The sequence below is a fragment of the Rhamphochromis longiceps genome, linkage group LG3 (genome assembly GCF_057381845.1).
Source record: "Rhamphochromis longiceps isolate RC_006_pf linkage group LG3, R_longiceps_female_GT1.1, whole genome shotgun sequence".
NCBI lineage: Eukaryota > Metazoa > Chordata > Actinopteri > Cichliformes > Cichlidae > Rhamphochromis > Rhamphochromis longiceps.
The window spans coordinates 29,598,408-29,621,595 of NC_140559.1; the positions used below are offsets into that span (position 1 = coordinate 29,598,408).

At 41.5% G+C, this 23,188-nt stretch overlaps 2 protein-coding genes across 4 annotated transcripts; one reads left to right on the top strand and one right to left on the bottom strand.

Annotated features, from left to right (window-relative positions):
- Window positions 1-3,431: 3,431 nt before the first annotated feature.
- On the top strand, window positions 3,432-9,901 carry reeld1 (reeler domain containing 1). Of its 2 annotated transcripts, none has more exons than XM_085392686.1 (5): window positions 3,432-3,638; window positions 4,835-5,044; window positions 5,214-5,529; window positions 5,619-5,779; window positions 5,900-9,901. In XM_085392686.1, the coding sequence occupies exons 2-5, from the start codon at window positions 4,837-4,839 to the stop codon at window positions 8,353-8,355; spliced, it is 3,141 nt and encodes a 1,046-aa protein (XP_085248812.1). In that variant the 5' UTR covers window positions 3,432-3,638; window positions 4,835-4,836; the 3' UTR covers window positions 8,356-9,901. The 2 variants fall into 2 exon arrangements, with proteins under 2 accessions (XP_085248812.1, XP_085248822.1); XM_085392696.1 differs by having other exon boundaries at window positions 5,619-5,730; window positions 5,900-6,135.
- A 2,002-nt stretch (window positions 9,902-11,903) lies between these two features.
- Window positions 11,904-23,117, bottom strand: slc10a7 (solute carrier family 10 member 7). 2 transcript variants are annotated; one of them, XM_085393597.1, is made up of 13 exons: window positions 22,870-23,117; window positions 21,021-21,103; window positions 20,790-20,926; window positions 20,108-20,183; window positions 19,988-20,026; window positions 19,825-19,860; window positions 19,086-19,169; window positions 18,842-19,007; window positions 16,309-16,360; window positions 15,754-15,827; window positions 15,260-15,405; window positions 15,104-15,155; window positions 11,904-13,239 (listed from the first exon to the last, which is right to left on the bottom strand). In XM_085393597.1, exons 1-12 carry the CDS (start codon window positions 22,967-22,969, stop codon window positions 15,135-15,137), a joined length of 1,014 nt encoding a protein of 337 aa, XP_085249723.1. In that variant the 5' UTR covers window positions 22,970-23,117; the 3' UTR covers window positions 11,904-13,239; window positions 15,104-15,134. The 2 variants fall into 2 exon arrangements, with proteins under 2 accessions (XP_085249723.1, XP_085249715.1); XM_085393589.1 differs by lacking the exon at window positions 15,104-15,155.
- Between the last annotated feature and the right edge of the window lie 71 nt (window positions 23,118-23,188).

Here is a 23,188-nt window from a genome sequence, read left to right on the forward strand (position 1 = left end):
GATTAAAGTGGTGATGTGGCTCGGCTGCAGGGGATGGGTAGAGCAGCGGGTTCAGGTTGTGGTGCCGGGGAAGGCTGGTTTTCATAGCATCATCTAATCATGCCTTCCCATTTCAGTATCAGCCAGGCTGGAGAGGAGAGAGAGAGCTGCTGGAGCAGAGAGCCATGTGCAGAGCGTGGACCATTGTGCTCTGCAAAGTGCTGAAGTGCAGAGTTAACCATGAAAAACAAAACAGAACACTGTGAATAAAACAAAAGGAAAACGCGAGAGTCGGAGATTCGTGGGGTCCTTTGGGTCTACAGGTGATTAGAAAAAAGAGGTAGAAAGTATGTTTTGTGACTATTTGACTGCAGGCCTCATTTGCAGACTCCACGAGACACGGAGGCGGGAAGAATCAGCCTCAGGTGAAACAAAACAAAATGTGCAATCACAATGTGAATCTTTGAAAAAGGCCCCCTTCAAAGTAAAATATGAAATTTTAAAAACCAAAATAACAGAGACCCAGTCAAGACAATGACACGTTTCAGAAGCATCCAGAAACTTTTCTCCTCACCATGGAGTTTTCAAAATAAAAGACTTCATGCAGGCTGAATGTGTCACGGCCCAGTGGATCAGCAGGGGCAGGACTCATTGCGGGTTCAAGCCCTCGGCCCACGCACCTGTGAAGAGTAAACACCTGAGCCTCATTTGCACTGTCAGCATTTAACCTGAGGGATGGCAGGTATTCATGCAGGATCATGGTGTGACTCGCGTCAGTGTAGCTTGGCTCTCAAAGTATATAGCACTTGTTCCTTCTGTGCCTTTGTTAGCGTGTACGTTCTGCATATAGATTCCCTGAACCCGTCCCTGTGTTCCCTGAGAGGATTCCTTGTTGTGAGTGATTGGAGAGTGGCTGGCAGCAAGCAGTGAGTGATCGAAGAAGAGCAAGTGTTTTCCCCTTGTCCTCCCCACCTTGGATCCACTGGAGCCCATATTCCTGTCACCATTGTATACAGCAGTGTTTCCTGCTATTAAATCCAGTTCTTTGTATTCTTCAGGGCAAAGAAAGACTCAAGGCTCAAAGTGGTCAAACTCAAAAAATGATCTTTAATTTTACATATCCCGGAATATGGAGGCTTAGCACACCCAGCAACGCCAGCTGAAGTCTGAAGCAAAAACAGCAAGCTTGGTCATTTATATTCCTCCTCTAGACGTCACACACACTTTAAGTTTTGATCAAACACTCTGCTTAGTCTCACTTTCTGGCTGCAGCTCCTATTTTCTCTGCAAAAGCATGCAGTTTCCTGTCAGTACTTTTTGGCACACACTGTGTTGGCCTCTCTTATACATAAAACAATATAATCAGCAAATAAGCACTAAGAATATATATTAAATACATGACAGTTCAGCCCCTTTTTGTCTTTTTTAAAAGACGACATAAACCCTGATTTATCCCATTAAGTTTTACTTTCATGTGGCAATAATAGCTAAAATATAACAAACATCAAGCTCTTAGACAGCACCTCACGTTTGCGCCGGGCTGTGAATTATTGCCCCCTTTTTAAGTAAAATCCCACTTCTAAACCCACTGTTATCATCACAAGCTCCAGAGTGCTGCGTGAGTCCTCAGCGAACCGTGACAGAATGCTTATGAAACACTCCCGGTGTGATCTGAAGCTGAAGAGATGGAAGGAAACAAATGTCAAAGACACACCTTTTTTTTTTGCAAACTTACACTTAACTTAGAAGGCATTGGAATGAAAAATAAAACAACTAGAAAAAAGTAGAGACAATAATAGAGAAATATCAAGACAACATTTTACTCTGTCCGTGAAAATGAAAACTCAGTGAACTCCGGCATTGATGTCCAGTTTAGATATTTCTTCCCTTGCGCGTCCTGTTGAACCAACTTTACTTCTGTTTTAATGTTGACGTAAACGTTTTAACCTCTTTGTGAAGGTTTTTGGGTTGAATCGTCTTTTAGAAATAAATTTCTTCCTTCTTCTGATGTTAAATCTGACCTTAAAATTCTAATTTGAGTTTAATGACTCGTGAATTAATGCTGATGTTATTCTTATAATATATATGCTCTTGTGATAGTGGATAGTGACTACTGAATAATGTCTCAAAGTGAAGAGTAACATCACTGATGTTTAAGCAGAAGAAAGACAACAAAATAAGAACAATGAGAACAGAGGGACGAGGAGGAAGAGGTCAGTGGAGAAGTCTGCAAGATCCTGGAGGGAGGCGGCCACAGCTGGTGTACATCCTGGTAGTGTGTGGTTGGGGTGATGGGAGGTCTTAATCCCATAGAAAACCTGATACTAGAAGAGAAATCTTGAAACAGAGCAATAAGAGTAATAATGATCAAATTCTTTGACGTTAAAGTGCAGAGAGACTTTATTGTAAGTGTTCCCTTTTGATGTATCCATAAAAAGGGATCCACCATAAAGTTGTTGCCAAACATACGGCCCGGGGTCCAGAACTGTCTCATCAAAGGGTCCAATCCAGCCTGTGGGATGGCTGTGGAGTATTGCCGAGTGGGAGGGCTTAAATTCAGAATTTCTTTGGTTATATTTTGACCATAAGGATGGATCACATCAGGAGAGCCTGAACTGTTCATTTCTGTCTGAATTGCCGTCAGCCTTACAGCCTTCCTTCAACCAACAACATTCTCCCATGACCTTGAACTCTGCACCAAAGTAAGCACAACATAAATCATTAAGTCATTTTAAATTAGCTGATTATTCTTTTTTCAGAACGTGGAAAAACTGAGACATATTTTTCATAAAGTATTTCAGACTATTTGTTACTTTCATACATATCAACATTGTAATAATTGATGATACGGTGTAGAAGTAAAATAGTAGTAATAGTTGCGGTCTGGCATATGGGCTGAGTGGGAAATTATATATGCGGGCAGTTTGTATTCTTTCTGCACCATTTCATGGTGGATGGTGAAAATGAATTTAAATAAATGCTTTTTTAATGTTTTGAATAAATACAAATTAAAATGACGTGTTTTTGAGTATATAGTATATATATAGTGTTGTCATAAGTATTGTCACGTTAATACATTAATCCTTAAAACAGACGGTATTTGAACCTTTGCACATGGCACAGTGACATGAATCTGTTTAGATTTGTTGTTCACACAAAAGACAATCTTGTTTTCTTATTTATATCTAGAAGGTTTATACACAGCACGCTGTGCACCTGCAGGGTCCACCTAATGCAGATAAATCAGCTTTAAATCAACCACAGACCCCTCTGAGGTAATCATCTAAGATATATTTATTTTTGTGAGGAGTACTTTTGTGTTTAATATTTGTTTATTTTTGAAAGTTACTGTTGCTGTACACAGCGTCACATATGCACTGTTTTTCCATTTGAACGTCACAGATTGTTAATCCAGCAGCTCTACATGCTCTGGATCTACATCCCTCCCCCCTCTTCCTCCACATCCTGGAGCCCTGGATTACTCTTTCATCCTCAGAGTTTCCAGGAGCACTTTATTCCCCCAGCTGTGGGCTGAAGTATTTTAAATGGTTTTCCCACAACAGCTGAACTGACAGGACAAGAAGATCTGTGCAAGCTGAAGAAGAAGCAGGAGCTCGCTGTTGTTTTAAAGGCATCCTGAAACTTAGTGCTCTGACAAGGTAAGGATAAAACTCACTACTGCTCCAGTCATCCATTCACATGTGAACTCCTTCCTAGGAGGATGTACAAACAGACAAGGCTGCTTAAAAATTGGAAAAAAATGTATCAAAGGAGAGAAAAAGAAAAAAAAGCAAGAAATAAACCTTATGTGCTTCTGTAAGGATTTATTGAGTTCTATTGGTTTAAATAAAAAGTATAACTGATGTAATTTTCTCATAGCCTGATATATTCAGACTCTACATTCATATTTTTCTTTGGGAATTTTGTCATCCATCCATCCTCTTCCACTTATCCTTTTCAGGATCGTGGGGCAGCTGCAGCCCAGCTGTTAGGGTGAGAGGCAGGGTGCACCCTGGACAGGTTGACAGTCTGTTGCAGGGCTACAGCTAAAATGATATATTAGCTATATTTGTTCATATTCATTTTTTTTATGAATATTTTGATGAACAGCCTTTTAAGATTTTTGCGTCACTTGCTTTGGGACTTTTCCTCTCATGTTGGTGTGTTTCATGCTTTACATGTTTTTGCACATCATTATTGTTTTTTTTTTTTGCATTAATTTGAATAAGTTTGGGACTCTAAGTAGTCAGCACCTCTTTACAGTCACGTTTCGTTTCTTAACAGAGTGGTGTGTCTATTTTTGTTGACTTTGCATGTCTTTGTCCTCTTTTTTGCATCTTATTTGTGTCATTTCATGTTTACATTTGTGGTGGTTGGTTTGCTTCTGTTTGGCTGTTTTGTTTTTTAGGTTTTTGTTGTAGTTGTTTCGTGCCTCACCGTATTTTTTCTTCTGTGTTTTTCATGTGAAGTCATGTCATGTTGTGTGTTTCTGAAGTGTTTCAATACCTTTGATCTCTGCAGTTTTTTCTTTGTTTGCCTCTTTTGCGTCTAATTTGGTTTATTTGCTTCTCTTTTGCCATGTTCAGTAATTTTATAGCTCATCATGCATGTTCATGTGTAATAATAGGTTGATTGGTTCATACGCATTATACTTGTCGTTTTACTTTATCTCTTTATTGTATTTTGTGATATTTGCACTGCATTTGAGCTCTGTATGGTGGTTTTATGTTGCATTTTCCCAACTTTATTTTGCAGTATCCAGTCTCAGTTTCTGATAAGCAAAATCTTGTTTGCATCATCTCTCAGTCCATCAAGTGAATTGGTTGAGCTACATAAACTTTGTATTTACCTTTAGCGATGCTGTCCACCCTACACTGTTTGGGTGTGTGTGCGGTCTTATTCGTACTGGCCCCGCCCACCACATCGTTCTCCGGTGGTGCAAGCCACGCCTCTTGTCAGGAAATGATTCCCGGCCACATCCGTGCTCACTCTCAGGACTCGCAGCACAGACAGGTCACCATACGCACGTCTGCCTCTTCCTACCTCCCTGGACAGTTTATAACAGGTACTATCAGCGTAATGTGCGACGCTTAACAAACCAACTAAAAACCAACAAACCTGCTGTGATAGTTACTCAAATGTAGTTATTTTAATGTGGTATGTGAGCTGAATGACATTAAAACACCTTCATGATCTGTTTATGTTGGCTACCTTTTGTTTTTTTGACTGTTCAGTAATGGTGCGGAGCTCTCGGGACTTCATGGGTTTCCTGCTCCAGGCACGCCGTGCAGAGGGTACCTTCAGCAAATTTGGAGGAAGCTATGGGGTCACGCCATGGCCCAAAACCAGAGCTGGAAGTGGTGTCAGGAAGTCCAGGAGACAGGGCCCGTTGCTGGTGGGCGGCTCCTGGATCCTCACACCTCCTGGCACCCACACTCTGTGCTGCCTCTCGGAGGGTGACACTGTCACACACTCGGACAAACAGCTGAAGAGAAACCTCTCGTTTGTATGGAGGGCTCCTGATTCACCAGTGGGAGACATACGGTTCTAGTAAGCCTACAAATAATAACAGATTCGTTTTCACAGAATTTCAAGTTTTGTACAAGAAAACACAAACCTGAGTATCCTCTGTTTTCCAGCATCACGGTGGTACAGTCCTACTTTGTTTACTGGGCAGGTATTGAGTCTGGACTGGTGCGTGACGCGGGTCGTAGGCTTTGGAATGGGAGTAACACTACTGGAGTGAATGGAGTGAGTGCAATTTCCACACTACTGCAAGACAAAGTTACAGCCCTGCCAAGTAAGCTGATTTAGTTATTATGTGATGGTAAATTTGGGACAAAATGCAAGCTAGGTGCTTTGAAATAGAACAATTGTCGCCTCTCTATTCACTCTCTTCTCTCACCTTGTTGTCTTGCAGCTCTCAGAGCCTTTAAAGCATCAAAGAAAGAAACAAATGCGACAAATAGACCAGGTACTAGTCTACAACTTATTACAAGAGCAAGAAGTGGACCTTACAACTACAAATCTATGAAAACAACAACAGAAACAACTCATCCAGCCTTGGACAGGAGCAGGTCTGTGACTCTGGCATTGTTTGAAGTCAGTAAAAAGAAGAATATGACCTTAGAAAATCATCAAACTGGTTCTCAAACACCTTTAAGATCATATTCAGGTGTGACTGAAGAGGCACAAATTGACCCCGTTCCTCAACCGAAGGACCCCAAGAGCTCAAGTCCTTTGACAGCATCTTTCTTCTCTGCTGAGGCTACAGGGATGAAAACTACCACCATTTCTTCATTAAACAACACAGTGCAAGCCTCAAGTAGTCCTCTTCCCCTCCTTGTTCCTGTCATCCCGCTGAAGGAAGAGGAACTTCCAAAATTACATTTACCAGATCCAAAAGCACCTAACAAACCTGAAATAGAAGATGTCACCAGAAATCACTCAACTAATCACAGTTTTCATAAGATAAAGCTCCCAAAACCCACAACCCAGAATCCAAAAGCAGCAATCCAGGAAGAAGAAGGTTCAGCAAAGTTCAAGACCCAGAGTGGTTCAGTCCAGCCTCACAGAACTAGTGTAACTGAGTCCCAAACCAATGCAGTTAAATCAGAAATAGGTATCGGGTCTCAAAATCCTCACTCCCAAACTTCTTCACCCAAGCCTATTAGTCATTTCGAAACTTCCATACTTCCATCCATACTTCTTCTACGGTCCCAAACTGGTAGGAGTAATATTTATCCATTTCTCCCAGCATCTCCATCCAAATTCCTTTCTCGCTCTCAAACCTCTTCTCCACACTCCATTCCACCATCCAGATCTCCCATCATTAAGTCCTTTCTCACAATATTGTCCCTTACCCACTCTGAAAACAGCCCTTTAGAACCCAAAAGTAGCCCAAAGCAAACCAGTACACCTTTCTCTAAGCTTCAGACTACAGTTACTGTCCTGAGTAGCTCTCCTCACAGTGAGTATATCAGAACATTTCTCCAAGACATGCCAGAAACTACTACAACTAAAAGTCAGGGTAAAACTAGCATTCCTTGGACAGATTACTCCCAGTCTGAGATATCACCTGACGTCTCAAACAACTCTCCTCGACCACAGAAACAGAAACAAACTCCATCCTCAGAGTCTCTCTTTAACCCACTGCTCTTTACACTGAGGACTGACCAAACTCCCATACTGGAAAAGAGTCAAGTGGATCTTAGGTCTGACGCAAAGATCAGAACTACGCGCCCAGTCTTTGCTCTGCCCTCAGCCACTCCTTCCCTTTCTGCTTCATCTTTCTCCTTCTCCAATACTTTGCTCCCTACTGCAACAGTTAACGATAGGTCTACCAATTCTCCTCATTCTTCTGGAGGTTTACTCCTTGTAACTATGCGTGCATCCATTAGGTCTACATTTGTCATCCCTTCTTCCTTTACGAGAAACCAACCGACAACATCATCAGCTCGTTTTGCTCTCCCCTCCCCTTCTCCAATCTCCAACCCCCCTTATTTGTCATCTTCTCAACCTACCCCCACTTCCCCACAGCCATCCTCCTTTGCCTCGTCTACTATACCCTATTTATACACTTCTAACCATCCATCATCAGATCTCTTGTTTACTCCAGCTCCCTTGCCTACCTTTACCTCTTCCCAGTGCATCACAAATTCAACAAATTCTTCCATTTCTTTTGTTTCTTCTACCACTTCATCTAGCTCGAATTCAGCAACTTCTTCCTCCTATCAAGGTACATCTTTTTATATCCCATCTGTAACTTCCCCGCCTGCTGCCCAGGCTACCTCCCTTCACTCAGGACCCTCTCCAGCTCCCCGTCGCTCTCTGCACAACCTCTCCATGCCCTCACCTTCCCAGAAACATACTGAAGGTCACACTGCATCATCTGATCCTGATCCAAGTATACACCCACCAACACCAAGAACAGACATTCATCCAAACCCCAAACCCCACCCTAACATCGAGGAAAATCTTGGCCACGAGTTGAAACCAAAGCTTCCAAATAGTGATGCTAAACATCCCTCCAGTCCTCCTGCAACTCCAGACAAGGAAGGGAAATATCCAGACATACGCAGACACAGTGCCTGGGAGCTGGGCATGCTGCTGGGCAGCTCAGCTGGTTTGGGTATGGTACTGGTGGTTGGAATAAGGTACTTGTATCGCCAGGCTTGTGGAAAACGGACAGCGGTGACCCTGAACGATCGGGAGAGAGAGTATGGGAGAGGAGAGATAGGACTGATCCACGTCCAGGAGTGTGGAGATTTGGTTAGAGTCCGAAAAATCAGAGAGAACAGCTTAGTACTTCTGGCAGAGTATGATGTACTGTCACCACCTGGAGAGAGAAATGCCGGCTGCCAACAAAGATGCTAGATACCAAAACCTTTCAAGGACAAGAAAATAATCTTGATTAACTCCTCGAATGTTCGGATTGATTTTTTTCCCTACAACAAACGTCACATTGGGGAGACAGGTCAGGCTAGGTAGTAAAAGGAAAAACAGTGAAATGTGTAACACAAAAGGGTCATTAAGGAGAAAAAGAACGCACAGATATCATCACACCATAACACAATAAAACACAGACAAGCAACAGGAGGACATATTCCAGCTGGATCTGGGACCGCTGCAATCTTCGATCGTGCCTCCAGCTGATCCCTGTCCACATCGGATGCGAGCCAGTCCGTTCTGAAATTTTCTTCCTCCTTCCAGATTTTCAGTAACTATTGTTTGAAATTCATTAGCTCAAAAACCAGCAGAACTTTCACTTGTGACAGCACAGCAATGCAGATGAATGCAAACACTGTCGTCTACTGCAGTGCGGGCTCCACAGGGGTGACTACGAAAGGATAAAACTGTGGTCAGTCAGTCTGTTGCTGAAAGAGATATTCTGACACCTTTTTCCGCTTCTTCATTAGTTTTTCTTTTTTTTTTGCCTGTCCCATTTGGTTCTTTAGTCGTCAGAATTGTTGTCTGAAGACCAACAAGGATACCCAATGGATTTATTTTGCCAAATGGATCATCGTGGCATTGCCGTATTGGTCCATTTGATCGACCTTTGTTTTTATTGTTTATTATATTTTATTTTCAGATGTTACAGACGGGACAGACATGAGTGAGGGATAGGAAAGGGAGAAAGAAAGAGGAAGGAAAAGAAAAACAGAAGGGGAGAGGGACAGTGAGAAAGGGGGGGAGAAAAAAAATCTCCTGGATCACCTGTTGAGAGAGAAAGAATAGAAAACAAGCGAAAAAAAAAAAACCAAAGCAACATACTAAACACAACACCATCGCATTAATCTAGCTAAGTGTAAACAGCAGTAAATACTAAATATTCAATGTTGTTGTGCAGCACGCAGGACAGACAGCGCACAATGTGCTTTGAAGTAGCAGCCAAGAAAGGTGTAATTTAAGTCTACAAACACCTTCATTAGTTTTAAACAAGCAGCGTCTCCAGAGGACCTTTCAGGTCCCGTTGAGCCGCGGTCCCTGACAAAATGGGGCTTGGCAGGCTGTCACGAAATTCGCTGTAAATGTTCACAATCATCCACAGATTATTTAAGCCAGCAGAGCACATTAATAGACTCCATAGACAAAAGCACACACTGGTGCACTTTCCAAGAAGAATCAGCAAGAGCAGAAGAAAATATTCCTGGCTAAATCTTTCTGTCTCCAACATAAGTAGAAGAATAAAGCTACAATCTGAGTACGTTAACAGAGAAGAATAGGTATGTTTTCTGCATGCATGTCTAAATATACCACAGTGTATAGACAATGACAGGAGGGCTGTAAGTCCAGCTCTGATTAGGTTTTATAGGCTGATTTTAACAAGCAGAGGTTTTTGCATCTGTGGAGAAAGAGACTACACTGCTGATCACTAACATCCATATTAAATTGTTAAGTCATGTGATTGCACTCAAAAATAAAAAGTATATTTTCAGTATCATACACTTTTCATTTCTTTATTCAGCTCCTGGAGTTTGAGGCTAAATGCTGGTTTTTAAATTAGGTTTGATTGAAGGTTAAAAACAGCACAAAGCGACTGCGGTCTGCTGGCAGTGCTTTTATTGGTTTATTTTACGACTGCTCCTTCCAAATGATGTGACAGAAGAGCCATCTGTCCAGAAAAAGATGGGTCAGTGAAATTAATGAGCTGCCAATACAGCTCATTAATTCTAGAGTTCTAGAGTATTTGGTCAGAGAACAAATACAAGGATTTATTCTAAAGTGCTTCTGGCCTCAGAGGACGAAGCACTCATTAGGGCTGTTAAGACTTTGTTAAAGAAGTAAGAGAAACACATTCCAGGTACTTCTAACAGCTAGTAGGGTGTGTAGAAATAGTCTCTGCTCAAAATGTGGTACTGTGTTACAAAGAGAAAGCCTTTTTGTGTTTAATTCCCAAAACTTCTTTAATAAAACAAACAAAAATCAGACACATACATATCCCACTCATTGTTTTCTCCCCACAATAAATTACAATGACAAAACAACCACACTGCAAATAGACTGAACAGAGACTAACTGTAAGCTGGACGACATAAGAAATGACATTTGTGCTGTAAAGGCTTCAGAATTGAAGTGAATGTGGTGACATTCTCCGTCAGAGACGCCAAAATGTTCATACAGTATTTTCAACACTATGTTAACATCTTTTTGAAAGGGCAACAATCATGTGAAAGGAGACTGGAGGCTTTACAGTCTTAGGTGGATACAAAAGCTAATTTCTGCTACTGGAAAAAGAAAAAAAAAGCCATCCACAGTTCAAAGTTTTGACTTTCTAACTTCAACTTTCAAACATCTGAGCTAATACTTTGAAATGTCAACTTTGCAAGCTGTTTTTTTTTTTTTGTTTTTATTTGTGTAATTAAGGTTTCATAGGTGGAGAAGACCAAAGCAAGAGATAAAAGAACTTGGCGTCACATGGCGGACATGAGCTCCACTCCAACTGAATATTGGTGTCTGCTGTTAAATCAAGCAACACTTTGCTTAGAAATTTTAATGACACTGACTTGGATTGTGTCACTTTTGTGAAAACAACTTTACAAGTTGCTTGTACTGTTCTCAAGTGGTTTAAAAATAGGTATTGCAGGTTTTTGGTCCATCACTTCAATTCACTTTAATAATATAAGACAGAAACACCATGCTGTAATTCATTGTAGGATATGTCCCATTAATGTTGTTATTGTGACTGCACAGGCTATGTTTGCATCCTTGGTGATAATGTGAGCCAGAAGTAACAGGAGTCTCCTGGATATAGAAATAAGTTCAAAGGATGGACAATGTGTGGTTTCTTCTTTTTCCAGTGTAAGGTTAGGTACACATGACGACTACAGACTAAAAAAAATACTGTAATGTGGGACTGAAGCTGAATACAATCTGCTCACTTCTGGATTTGACTGGTTGAGCAGCATGGTGGTGAAAACCAACGGGCATCTGTAGTGACGTACCAACAAAGCAGAGTAGGATCAAAACCTCATGATGCTGCTATCTGTAATTCAGTGTTAGAAAGGATAGTGACGGTAATTTTAACATGCTAGCACTACTTTAAGCTACAACAGATACAGAGTTAGCTGTGCACAGAGCTACTGTAAGGCCCTCCAGTGTGTCCTCTGAGGCTTGATGGAGTTGTGCTATTACGTAGCGTGAAAGCCCTTAAAGAAAAATGGAAGTCAGAGTTGTCATAATTTACCAGAAGGATGTAAGGCTAAGTCGTTAGAGCAAAGAACAAAATAGAAAAATACTACCAAAGTTCCCCTGAGCAAATTCCCACCCTTTCTCCTCACTGGTGTGCATTTCGGTTTGGTCCACAGAACGAGATGGACTAGAACAACGTTTTAGTGAATATCATGTGCTGCTGTTCTAATGAGATAACTCATTCGCTGTCATACCTCTGAATAAGGTGAAGCAGCTCCAGACCTCATGTCACAAAATTTTGTTATGCAAATCTAGATTCTAGAGGTCTGAAATCTATTATTGTATTTTAAAGTTGCAGCTCTGGAGCCCAGCAGCCTAGAGTGTGGAGGGACTCTAGATCTGGACTCTAAGACTCTAGAGTTCTAGATTTTTCCTCCCAAAAAACATTTACGTGTTTACTGTAGACTTTGGTTGGTGTGATATACAGACATAATCAACTATATTATTTCCTTAGATAATACCATATTCTACAGCTATGTTCAGAGGTTTATTTAGATCTTTATTCTAGAGCTTGAGTGATGCAGGATTTCTGATTCTGATATTTGGTGGTTTAAAACTCTGATATTCTGCTTTCACTTTCTTTAACATTTCTTATATCTGGTGATTTATTTACTTGTTCACGTCCTGCCTGCTCCGATTGTTTGTGGAGCGCGTGTCAACAGGAACGTTGCAGAGTGCCCCCCAGGAAAAAAATCTGCAATGTCAAGACATTGTAAGAAAATTGTCCCCCCATCTCTTTACTTTTTTAATTTTGCAATATTAAATGCCAATAACAACAGACTGGCAGGTATCTCATACCAAACAATAATATCAGCTTTACCCATTCCTGCTTTTTTTGTGCTTTGTTACTATTTAACAGGATCCTTACTGAGAGCCCAAAGCTCTCCTTATTGGTCCGAGACATAAATGCCCTTATGGGTGACAGATTTGGTTAGAATCTGAGGGAAGCAGGCCAGGAATTAAACCGAGACAGCCATATAGAAACAAGTGAACCAAGTTATTAACAAAAAAATTTGACCTGTAAACTTGGACTCACTACTCCAGTATTAATGTACCAACATCCTCCACTCAACTAAACGCCACCAAAAAACTACTTGTAAGACAGACGGCATTTTAGAAAGTGTCAAAAATCCAATTGGCTGTTACAATACAGTATATTAAGTATCAGATAATCCAGATCGTCCATGTAACAAACACTGACGCAGGCAGCGACCGCTAGTGGGAAGGTAGAAAAATGTTGAAAACGGCAGAAAAGAGAAAAGACTGGTCCAAATAATTCATCCTTCTGGCTCCAAAATCCATATAAAAATAGAACTCGCACTTAGTTTAATATAAAACAATATATGTGCTGGAAAGAGGAGTCCTTCCTCATCATAGAAAGAAAAGAACTGAGGCACGCGGTTCCTCTCGTTCTTTCCGCTAGGCTGAGGTCTTCGTTGATTGGTAGCAATAAGGCACGTGTGACCACTGCAATCCTCCACCATAGTTCCCTTTTGTATGAGACACCAGTAACTTCACAAAAGCCAACATTTCATGTCAGATGGGCTGCAGCGCTGACAGCTTCACCGCCTGAACAGAGACAAGAGCCATGAGAAAGAAAAGATTGAGAAGAAAAAACATTAGACAAAAGACAAGTCATTTAACAGGACAAAGAAAACTCTGGAATTATTTAATGACCGACAACATGAAGCCAATTACTCATTTTCCCCACCCTAGCAGCACACTTATAACAGGCAGCTGAAGCTTGTACAAACACAACGTTGAACCGTGCGTCATTAACTTTGAGAGAAACCCAGCTTCATAAACATTGTGAAGTGAAGCAAAAAGGTCCATGTCCCACCAACAACACAACATCCGTTTGACACCAGAGGGCGCTGTTGCACCCAGAGCGCAGAATTAAAGAGAATGTGCAAAAGAATGATTCATCTGATAGTGGCACACCAAAGTGTTCAATATTAAATAACTAAATATGTGGATAAAACAGACAACATAACATGGGATAATGTGAATATAATGGCGTTTAATAGAGCTCATTCTTATGGAAGTAGCATGATGACAAACAAAATGCAAGCTATGCATATAAAATTTTGTAAAAACTAAAAAACCCAAACATTTAATTATTAAATAAATTAAATGAATAGAATTCAAAACTGTAAAAACAATGAAAACAACTAAAAATAAACAAAAAAGCCCACATTTTTTTGATCTAATGACACTTTGATGCTTTATTTTCTTTTTGTTTCTAATGAATTGAATAAAACATGTTTAAAAACCGGGTCGGGGATGAGTTCCTGCCCCAAGTGGAGGAGTTCAAGTATCTCGGGGTCTTGTTCGCGAGTGATGGGAAAAGGGAGCCGGAGATCGACAGACGGATTGGGGCTGCAGCTGCAGTAATGCGGACGCTGCACCGGTCCATCGTGGTGAAGAGGGAGCTGAGTGTAAAAGCGAAGCTCTCAATTTACCGGTCGATCTACGTCCCTACCCTCACCTATGGCCACGAGCTGTGGGTAGTGACCGAAAGAACGAGATCGCGGATACAAGCGGCAGAAATGAGCTTCCTCCGAAGGGTGGCTGGCCTCTCCCTTAGAGATAGGGTGAGAAGTTCGGCCATCCGGGAGGGGCTCAGAGTAGAGCAGCTGCTGCTCCACATCGAAAGGAGCCAGCTGAGGTGGTTCGGGCATCTGACAAGGATGCCCCCTGGGCGCCTCCTGGGTGAGGTGTTCCAGGCATGTCCCACCGGGAGGAGGCCCCGGGGCAGACCCAGGACACGCTGGAGAGATTATATCTCTCGGCTGGCCTGGGAACGCCTTGGTATTCCCCCGGATAAGCTGGAGGAGGTGGCTGGGGAGAGGGAGGTCTGGGCCTCTTTGCTTAGGCTGCTGCCCCCGCGACCCGGCCCCGGACAAAGCGGATGAAGATGGATGGATGTTTAAAAACATAATTTGTATTTGAATTTGATTTTTAATGACACAGATCGTGATCTTTTTTTTCCTCTTGTTTGTTCTGTAGTGACTCATATTCAACAGAGACTACATAATTATTTAGATGCAGTATATTGTTAAATTTAATGGGACTTACACAGCTGACTTTTTTTAAATGCCCAAACGAACAATAAACAAAGTAAAAAGACAAAATTTCAAGCTGAAAAAGTTAAAATTGTACAAAATGTATGAAAGGAAAATTGTTTGTCAGTGTGTCAGTAAAGGGCTTTCATAAATCAGAGTATTACTAAGAAAACAACATACCACATTCATGGTTCAGTCACACTTGAATATTATTATTATAATTCATTTTTCTTTCATGTATTCAATATTGAACACTTTGGGCTTCCATATTGTAAATAAAAAGAAAACCCAGGGAAGCCACAGTAGAGATTTTTTTGAAATTATATACAAAAATAACTGAATTTGCTCTTCCGTCCGTTCTTACTCACTCGGGTCAGACAGAAGTGTTGGCATGCAGCCTTATCGCAACAACAGACTAGACTGTAGGGGGACAAGGTGTAGAGGTTAGTGTTGGCATGGAGCCGCCACGCCGAGGAGCAGGAGAGTTTGATTTAACATCGTCCTCAAAGTGCACGTGTGTGTACCTTCTGCCGGCTGGTCATCCAGCTGCGGATGGTCGGCACGAGGACGGAGCCGAGCAGGATCTGAGCCGGATGGTAGATCAGGAGAGGGACTGAGATCAGAGACAGGTGCTCATAGCCCTCAAACACGATCTTCAACATGGGGATACCTGTGATTAAATAAATAAGGAAGACCTCATGGACTTAAAGCTAACCCAGCATTTAAAATTAGACTTCAGAATGAGATGCAGCGTAGACGAGATGACTTTGTTCACTTCATGCCAGCTCCGACCTGCAGCAGAGCTCACGACCGAGCTCAGAGCTTCACAGGCCTCAGAAGCTCTTTCTAACTTCTCCTCTCTTTACTTTCTAACTTAAAACTCCACAGAGCTCTCAGGAGACACCCGACACTTTATACAAGTTTTTGCGCGCATGCAGGAGCTCTCTTCAAACACAACTTTGATGTGAAGTTTCTCTCTAACACAAAATCTGAGCGTCTAATCTGGATGTGCACCCACCCAGGGTTAGAGACTTGTGTGTGGAGCAGAACATGATGGCGACGGTGTCCGCGGGGCTGAACCTGGAGCCTGGCCTGCAGAGACAAACAGGAAGTTAAAACGTGCCATCTGTCACCCTCCAGACGGTTTGCAGGTGGTGACCTTTACACCCAGAGCAAAATGTTGGAGCAGTTCTTATTGTTTTAGGGAGCCAATACATGGAATGATAAGAATATGATGAATAAATTAAATGTATAAAAATAAAATGTGTGAATACCAAACTGTGAAAAAAAAGAAAAGAAGTCTTAAAATTTAAGATTTGATCAAAGTTGTCGTTTTTCTGTTTTTAATTTTCACATTAAGGGTTTAATACTGATTCTTCTGCAAGTAACTTGATGACAAAAACTACAAGAAATAAATGCTGAAAGCCACTTAATGCTACTAAAAAATGTAATTAAAAAAATATATATTTAGAAAAACATTTCATCACATTTCTGGGCAGAGCTATGTAAAAATAATCAATATAATGAATATTAAAAGAAAAGAAAAGGACAGGTTGAGAAGGAGGAAGCTTACCTGGTGGAAAAGGCAAATGTGAGCAGCATGAAGCTGATCTGGATGGAGAAAACTGCAGAGCAAGAAAAAAAAGAGGCAAATTTAACTTCTCATTTCATATTAAGCTAAAATCAACATTTAGATGGACTTTTAGCAGTTTTTCTTTTTAAAATATTGTTTTAGATCTTATAATAATAAGAACAATAAAAAACAGTCCATTCATTACTAACAGTCTGTGGAGTGACCTCTGTGGTGGAAATCTTCAGTAACTCCTTCAGTAACGGTTGATTTGATTAGTTTAGTATTGAGTTCTTCGATTAGCCCTTTTTTGGATTGATTCACCAGTATCTGTTCTTCTACACTGCAGCTGCTTTGCAGCGGTTGTAGTTTGTACTAAGCATCTGTAAAAGACGTGTGAGTTTGTTCATTTATGATTTATCATGGATTTTTATTCTAAATTAATAAAAATGTATGGATACTGAGATGTATTAGTTCTACACATTGTCTCTGAAAGTTTTCATTTTTAGACCAGCTAGCCTGAGGGGTAAAATAAAACACCACACTGTTTGTGAGGGAATAGTTGTACACGTTAATAGTCTATATATACTGTTTCTATGCTTCTATGCTATGTTTCTATGTGTTCAGTCAAAACACTGTTTATTTTATCTCAATGTATTGTGTTCCTATATTCAGCGATTACTGTTTTCTTTCCTTTTAAGTTAGCTTGGCTAGTTACCAAGGTAAACTTTAGGATTAAATCCAGTTAATGCTGATTTGGACGAGAGCTGTAGAGATTTTATGGTCATTTGGCGCCCTCTAGTGGCTGATACAAACTAGAGCAGTCAACTGGGAAACATTGACTACTGTTCTGTTTATTCTTTTCTGATATTTTTATTTGTAGATCACACTTAGTCGGACTGTAAATAAAGGGAATCTCAAGGCTTTTTTAAATCCTTTACCAGATGCTTGCAGTGGCTGTAATTACTTAAACATTCAAAGAAATCAGGTTCTGATGATTATACTCAGTCCTGGCCCCGGGGTCGAGCAACATGAGCTAACATCATTTTAGAAACTGAACCTGCTTATCGCTAACCTCAATAAACAACACAGAGATAAAACCACTGGACGTGCCTTCCAGGTCTGGAAGGTGGGCTTCCTGAAATCTGCATTATTTTTACTGACTAGTAGAAGGAAACACTGGCAAACCTGGCAAACTGCTAAATTAACCAACACAATCATTAGGAGTTTTTTGTTTTCTTTTTTGCCACTGATTTTACTGAGAGCCAGAAACTTCAAGAAACCAATTACAACCAATCAGGAAGTGCACGTTTCCCTAGCAACCAGAGGTTAAATCATGTCCAACATGGCAAACAACTCTTGAACAATCTCTTGAGATCAGTTGGGTCAGCTTAACCTATGTTTATGGGAAAACGGTCTTAGCAGACAGTTTCCTTTATGGGAAACATAAAAGAACAACTTTACGGCCTCATGGCTGCGGGCCATAAAGAAAAGGAAGATTAGTCAGGACTTCAGTCATAAGTCCTGTGGTCAGCTGTTTAAGGATCTGATCAGGATCTCTTCTGGATGCCTCACTTCAGAAAGTGGACGTCAGGGTACACACCCAGAACTCTCTGTAGGGGTTATACATCTCATGTGGCTTAATTACACCATGGGATGCCTAATGGCTAATGGCTAATGGAAGTGAAGGATTTCATTGGGTGGTGGCCGGTATGCTGGAGCATTTGAAAAAATGTCATCTGAACAGATAGAGGTAGTTTTTGGGTGTGAAAAGTGAAGCCAGTGTAGAAGTGTCTTCAACCTGCATTATTTTTAATGACCAGCAGGGGAAGATCGCTGATTCAGCAAAAACTGGCAAACTGCTAGCTTAACCAACACAATCTTTGTTTTTTTTGGTGCAGCACATTCTCTGCCACTGATTTTAACGAGAGCCAGAAACGTCCAGAAACCAGTGCCAACCAATCAGGAAGTGTACGCTTCTCTAGCAACCAGGGGTTAAATCGTGTTCAACATAGCAAACAACTCTTGAACAATCTATTGAGATCAGCTGGGTCAGCTTGGTGGGAAAACAGCCCTTATCTGCCTTGATCTATGTGCTTAGCAGTTTCCTTGACAACTTTATGAGCTCATGGCTACGGGCCATAAAGAAAAGGAAGATTCAGGACTTCAGTCATAAATTCGGTAGTCTGCAGTTTAAGGACAGGACGATACTGTGGTTGCAAACAGGCTTCCAGTGTTATAGAAGTCTGTGGGATAACAGCTCTGACCTCGGTAACACTTTCCAGATGAGCTCATATTCTCAGCCACTGGTTTCAGTTTACAGTGAATATAACATGAAGTCCACTTGAACTTTTGGTAGTTCTCAGAGTAACCGAGGAGAAATGTATTCAGGGATGCTTAAAAAGTTCAACTTTACTCAGCGTTTCAGCGCTAGCACCATTATTTTAACACTTCCTCTGATAGTTTAGTTCAAATTTACAATTTACATTTGATTTCCATTAATCTGCCATTGATGACACGCAGAAGGTGTACTGACTGATAAGGCCGACCAGCAGCAGGCTGGTGGGGTCCAGCTCGATGCTGGGGTTACTGAAGGTTTCGCAGAAGGTGGTGTAGATGATCATGAGGAGGACGGCGCTGCTGATGGCGCCGAACGGGGGCTTTTGCCTTTCCAGAAACTCCCTGAGGAAACCGCGACACACCTGCGCACAACCGAGCAAATCAGCCGATTTAGAGTTCAGACTTTAGACCAAGACTTCAGGACGTGCGCCGCTTCATACCTGACCCAGGATCAGAGGCACCACCACCGTCATGAAGAGCTGAGAGAAGATTGAGGAGAAGGGAACGGAGGACGAGGAGCCGAGCTGGAGGAGGAAGAGGAAAAAATAAATAAATACAAATATTATCACAAGAAATGCACAAAATATTGATCATAAAAAAAAAAAAAAAAAAAATTGTGCTTAATTTTAGTTATTTTATGACTACTTTTCATTTTTATGACCCTTGGTTGCGTCGTGTCTTTTTTCTTTTAAAAGTAAGGTAAATAAAAACTTATTTAATTATTCGTACGTTCGTAATTATTAAGCTCTTCTGGTTCTAATTTTATTCTGATTTTCATTTTTATTGTTTTGTGACTGTTCAGTTGTGTTTAATGTCCTCACGGTCATTTCAAATCTCTTTATGGTTGCTTTGTGTGATTATTTTAGCTCATTTGTGGTTTTTCGAGCTCTTTTTGTGTTTAGAGATATTTACTTTGCATGCATACTTATTTATGTTCTTATCTGGACATCAAACAAATCGAAAACAAAGTTTAAATTTATCCATTTTTCACTTTCTTCATATTTGGAGCAGGACTGGCTTGTAGCGTGTCTGTAATTTAAAAGTGATCATTTTGCTTGTTTTATGTCTCGGTTTGGTTGCCATGGATCTGTTTATGATTGTTTTATGTTCATAACCCGACCAGGACGTCCTTACAAACGTCTAAGCCTCATAAGGCGTCATGTGGCAGGCGGGACTTACAAAGAGCAGCAGCAGCAGAGGAGTGACGACGATTCCCTGCAGGGAGAAAAAAGGAAAAGAGAAATCAGGATTACAGCTTTGACTCTTCGTTCATTACTGCAGGATCGCTTCATTACAGTCACAATCCTCCAAGGAACGTGAAACAGAAAAAAAACTGTCTTACCAAGAAGCTTCCAAAAGCAGAGTTGAAGATGGCGGCAGCCTGCACAAACACGCACTCAGTTTATCACTTTGGTGACACTGCAGGTTTAATCTGACCTGCTAATCTTTGTGTTTGTGTTACCTCGTTGCCTCCGACAGCCTTGGTGAGAATAACGGCGGAAGAGACCGGAGGGGGCATGCAGCTCACCGTCTGTAACCTAGGCAACCACAACAACCACAGGGTGAAGAAGAAAGAGGAGGATGAGGATGAAACAGATCTGAGTCACTGCCTGCCTCCTCAGAGGAAATTGTGAGGATGGAGGAATGTTTTTCACAAATGAGAAAAACAAAACAAAACAATGCAATATGATGTCACGCAAACAGGTCTGCAGGTGGGAGGGGCTTGTGTGAGACTGAGATGACCATATTAGGAATATGTCCCCTCTGTGATGTCATAAAGATCAGAAAAAAACTGCCTGAAATAAAGAGTTTAGAGCCATCTGAAGTCTGGAATTGCTTCCACATAGAAAAAATGTTTACAGATCTTATAAATCTATATTTTATTTACAACTGATGATACAATTTTATTTATTTTAATCTGATGACTTCACTTGGACGGACCTCAAAACAAAACTGTGAAAAAAAATAAAATATCCTGTTCCTGGTGTTTCTCTGGGAAGAGGGAAGTCTCACATTATACACAAACACATGGAGCTGGGTCTGTAGTAATCTGTGAATGTGTGTCTTTATGCCAGCCCTCCAGGTACTGTGAGAATAAAGAACAACATTCTCACACACACACAGACAGACACACAGAGTCCTACCCTCTGAGCAGCCATTGGTCGATGGCGGTCAGTGAGAGCACCTTGAGCAGCAGCCAAACGGCGAGTGGAAAGAAGATGAGGGTGAAGGACTGAACAAAGAGGTGGAGCCGCACGTGAAGCAGCGCACTGGTCAGCTCCTGCACACAGAGACGGAGACTTTTCCAAACTGCACCTGAATGCAACACTGCATGTTCCATAACTGAGGACAGAAGCAGGATGGGAGCAGCTCACCTCCGTTTTTAGCGACAGGCCGCTGTTGAAGAAGATGAGCGAGACGGCGATGTACGCTACGGTGACCTCCGGTTTTAAAGGACCTGACAGACAGAAACAGATCAAATTTTCAAATGTGACATAGTCTGTGTAATACAGCAGGGAGAGGAAGCAGCCATCTGCTCTCTGTAGCTCTGCGTGGAGACCTGTTTTTACTGCAGTATGGATTAAAAGGGTTTTCACATCCGGTGCAGTTTCACCTCAGTGCTGCCTTTGTGACGTTGACATAATAGTTTCCTTAATAGGATTTAGCTTTCGGTTGGTGTCTTTGGTTCAGCTCTTGACTTGTTTTCCTCTTATTTATCTGTAAGGACCTTCTCTGTTAGGGTGTGCAGATTTTCCTCTTACATTGCAAGTATGACCTGTGAGGTTCCACAAGGTTCACTCCCGGGTTCATTGTTATTTTCTTTTTACCAGCTTCTTTTAGCTAGAATCAATCTTTTTATGGAATTTCATATCATTTCTGGATAACCAGCTGGAGGCTAGTTAACTGATCATCCCAGATTACGCACTGACTCTTCAATAACTACCTTGTTTTAAACTTCATATATAACTGAACAAAGACTGATCGCACCACAACTTCTGCCTCCAAGTCAGCTGTGTCATCCATGCTCGCAGTTTACAAAAGATGAGAGCTGCATGTCTTTTAGCTGAAACAAGACTAAGGTGCAACTGTTTTCAACACAACAGCAGCAAATAAAACAAACAATCAAAGAAACAAAAACACACCACACCTGTGCTGATGTCATACTTCCAAAGCATCAACATTCCATGTTGGGATGCCCAACATGCAAACTGGCTGAAAAAACACTGTAGTAATCTGTGAATGTGTTATGAAGTTGAGACTTCAAAATGCGTGACGTCACAATGGATTTGACCATCTTTTATATACAGTCAATGGTAACACGTTAAAATAAGAGTCCAGCAAATACGAGCAAGAAAACCCACTGATATTTGAAGCCGGCGTTTACGAGCAGCGCCTAAAGGCACCACACCGATAGTGGCGTCTTATCTAATCTACAGGGAAAATGAGCGGAGGGGTTATCAGCTCCGGTGGCGGCTGATTTGTAGTTATCAATGCTTATGCTTTCTCCTCACTTAGTTTACTGGGAGTAATTAAAGATGCCAATAACGTGCTCGTGGACGCGCACACATGAGCGCGGAGCGGAGCACGGAGTTGGGTTGACGTGTTGACATTACCTACTGAATGCAACGTGTCACTACAGCGGCACTTCAGGTACGGAGGGAGACACACACAAACACAAGGAACCACTGTGACGTAGAGCCTGCTGCCCCGGGGCCAGCATGCAGGGGAACATTCCACTGAAAGAAAATCCTGAAATGTACACTTTGTTAAAGTCTGACAAAACCTCCATTCATTACATCACTACGTTATAAATAAAACCAACAGTATTTGCACCTTGTTTCGGCTCAGGTCATATTCACAGAAGCATGCAATGTTAAGTTGATAGTCCACACTTTTCTTCAAATTTCGGGGAAACAGCGCTAAATAAAGTCTAGAAGTTGTTAATTTATGAAAGATCAAAAGTTTCCAGGTAAATCAGCCTGTGGCGATTTATTTTGTGACTCCTAACGATTGATTTAAGGTGTTAAGTCTTTACCTGAAAGAACACCTTTGGCCCTGAGAGAGAAGTAAAAGGATGGCAAACTCTTTCACAGCCTGGCAGTAAAATGCCCCAAACTGACCACTTAATAAACGGAATATTTGTTCATTTAGAGTCATTCAAAGAGTGAACACATTTTAAAGCAACACCATTGAACTTCAGTGATGAACTTCCGACCCTCTCACCTCCTTTCACTCCGATGCTGGGCTGCAGCTTGGCCGATAAGATGACCAGCACGATCCCGACGATGAACCACTCCTTTCGTATCCTCGCCACAAGGCCCATGTTTCAGCTCGCCGGTGGTCCACCGGCTCTCCTTGCCTGCCCCCCACGGTCACAGCAGCCGGGACAGAAGTTCCCACAACTCCGGCGCTTCTTCTACGAAGCTTTTATCGTCACAAAACACAGGCAGAGGAAGCCGAGGCTGCTTCCGGACACATGGGCCCAAACTAGCCGTAAAGACCAGATTACAGACGCACCGACTCACTCATTACCGTAACACTA

Excerpts from the sequence above, each read along its gene's own strand:
- reeld1 (XM_085392686.1), top strand. The coding sequence starts at position 4,837 with ATGCTGTCCACCCTACACTGTTTGGGTGTGTGTGCGGTCTTATTCGTA. Across the intron at positions 5,045-5,213 it reads CCCTGGACAGTTTATAACAG|TAATGGTGCGGAGCTCTCGG; the intron begins GTACTATCAGCG and ends TTGACTGTTCAG. Across the intron at positions 5,780-5,899 it reads CAAAGTTACAGCCCTGCCAA|CTCTCAGAGCCTTTAAAGCA; the intron begins GTAAGCTGATTT and ends GTTGTCTTGCAG.
- slc10a7 (XM_085393589.1), bottom strand. The coding sequence starts at position 22,969 with ATGGGCCTTGTGGCGAGGATACGAAAGGAGTGGTTCATCGTCGGGATC. Across the intron at positions 21,104-22,869 it reads CAGCATCGGAGTGAAAGGAG|GTCCTTTAAAACCGGAGGTC; the intron begins GTGAGAGGGTCG and ends TCTGTCTGTCAG. Across the intron at positions 20,027-20,107 it reads AGGCTGTCGGAGGCAACGAG|GCTGCCGCCATCTTCAACTC; the intron begins GTAACACAAACA and ends GTGTTTGTGCAG.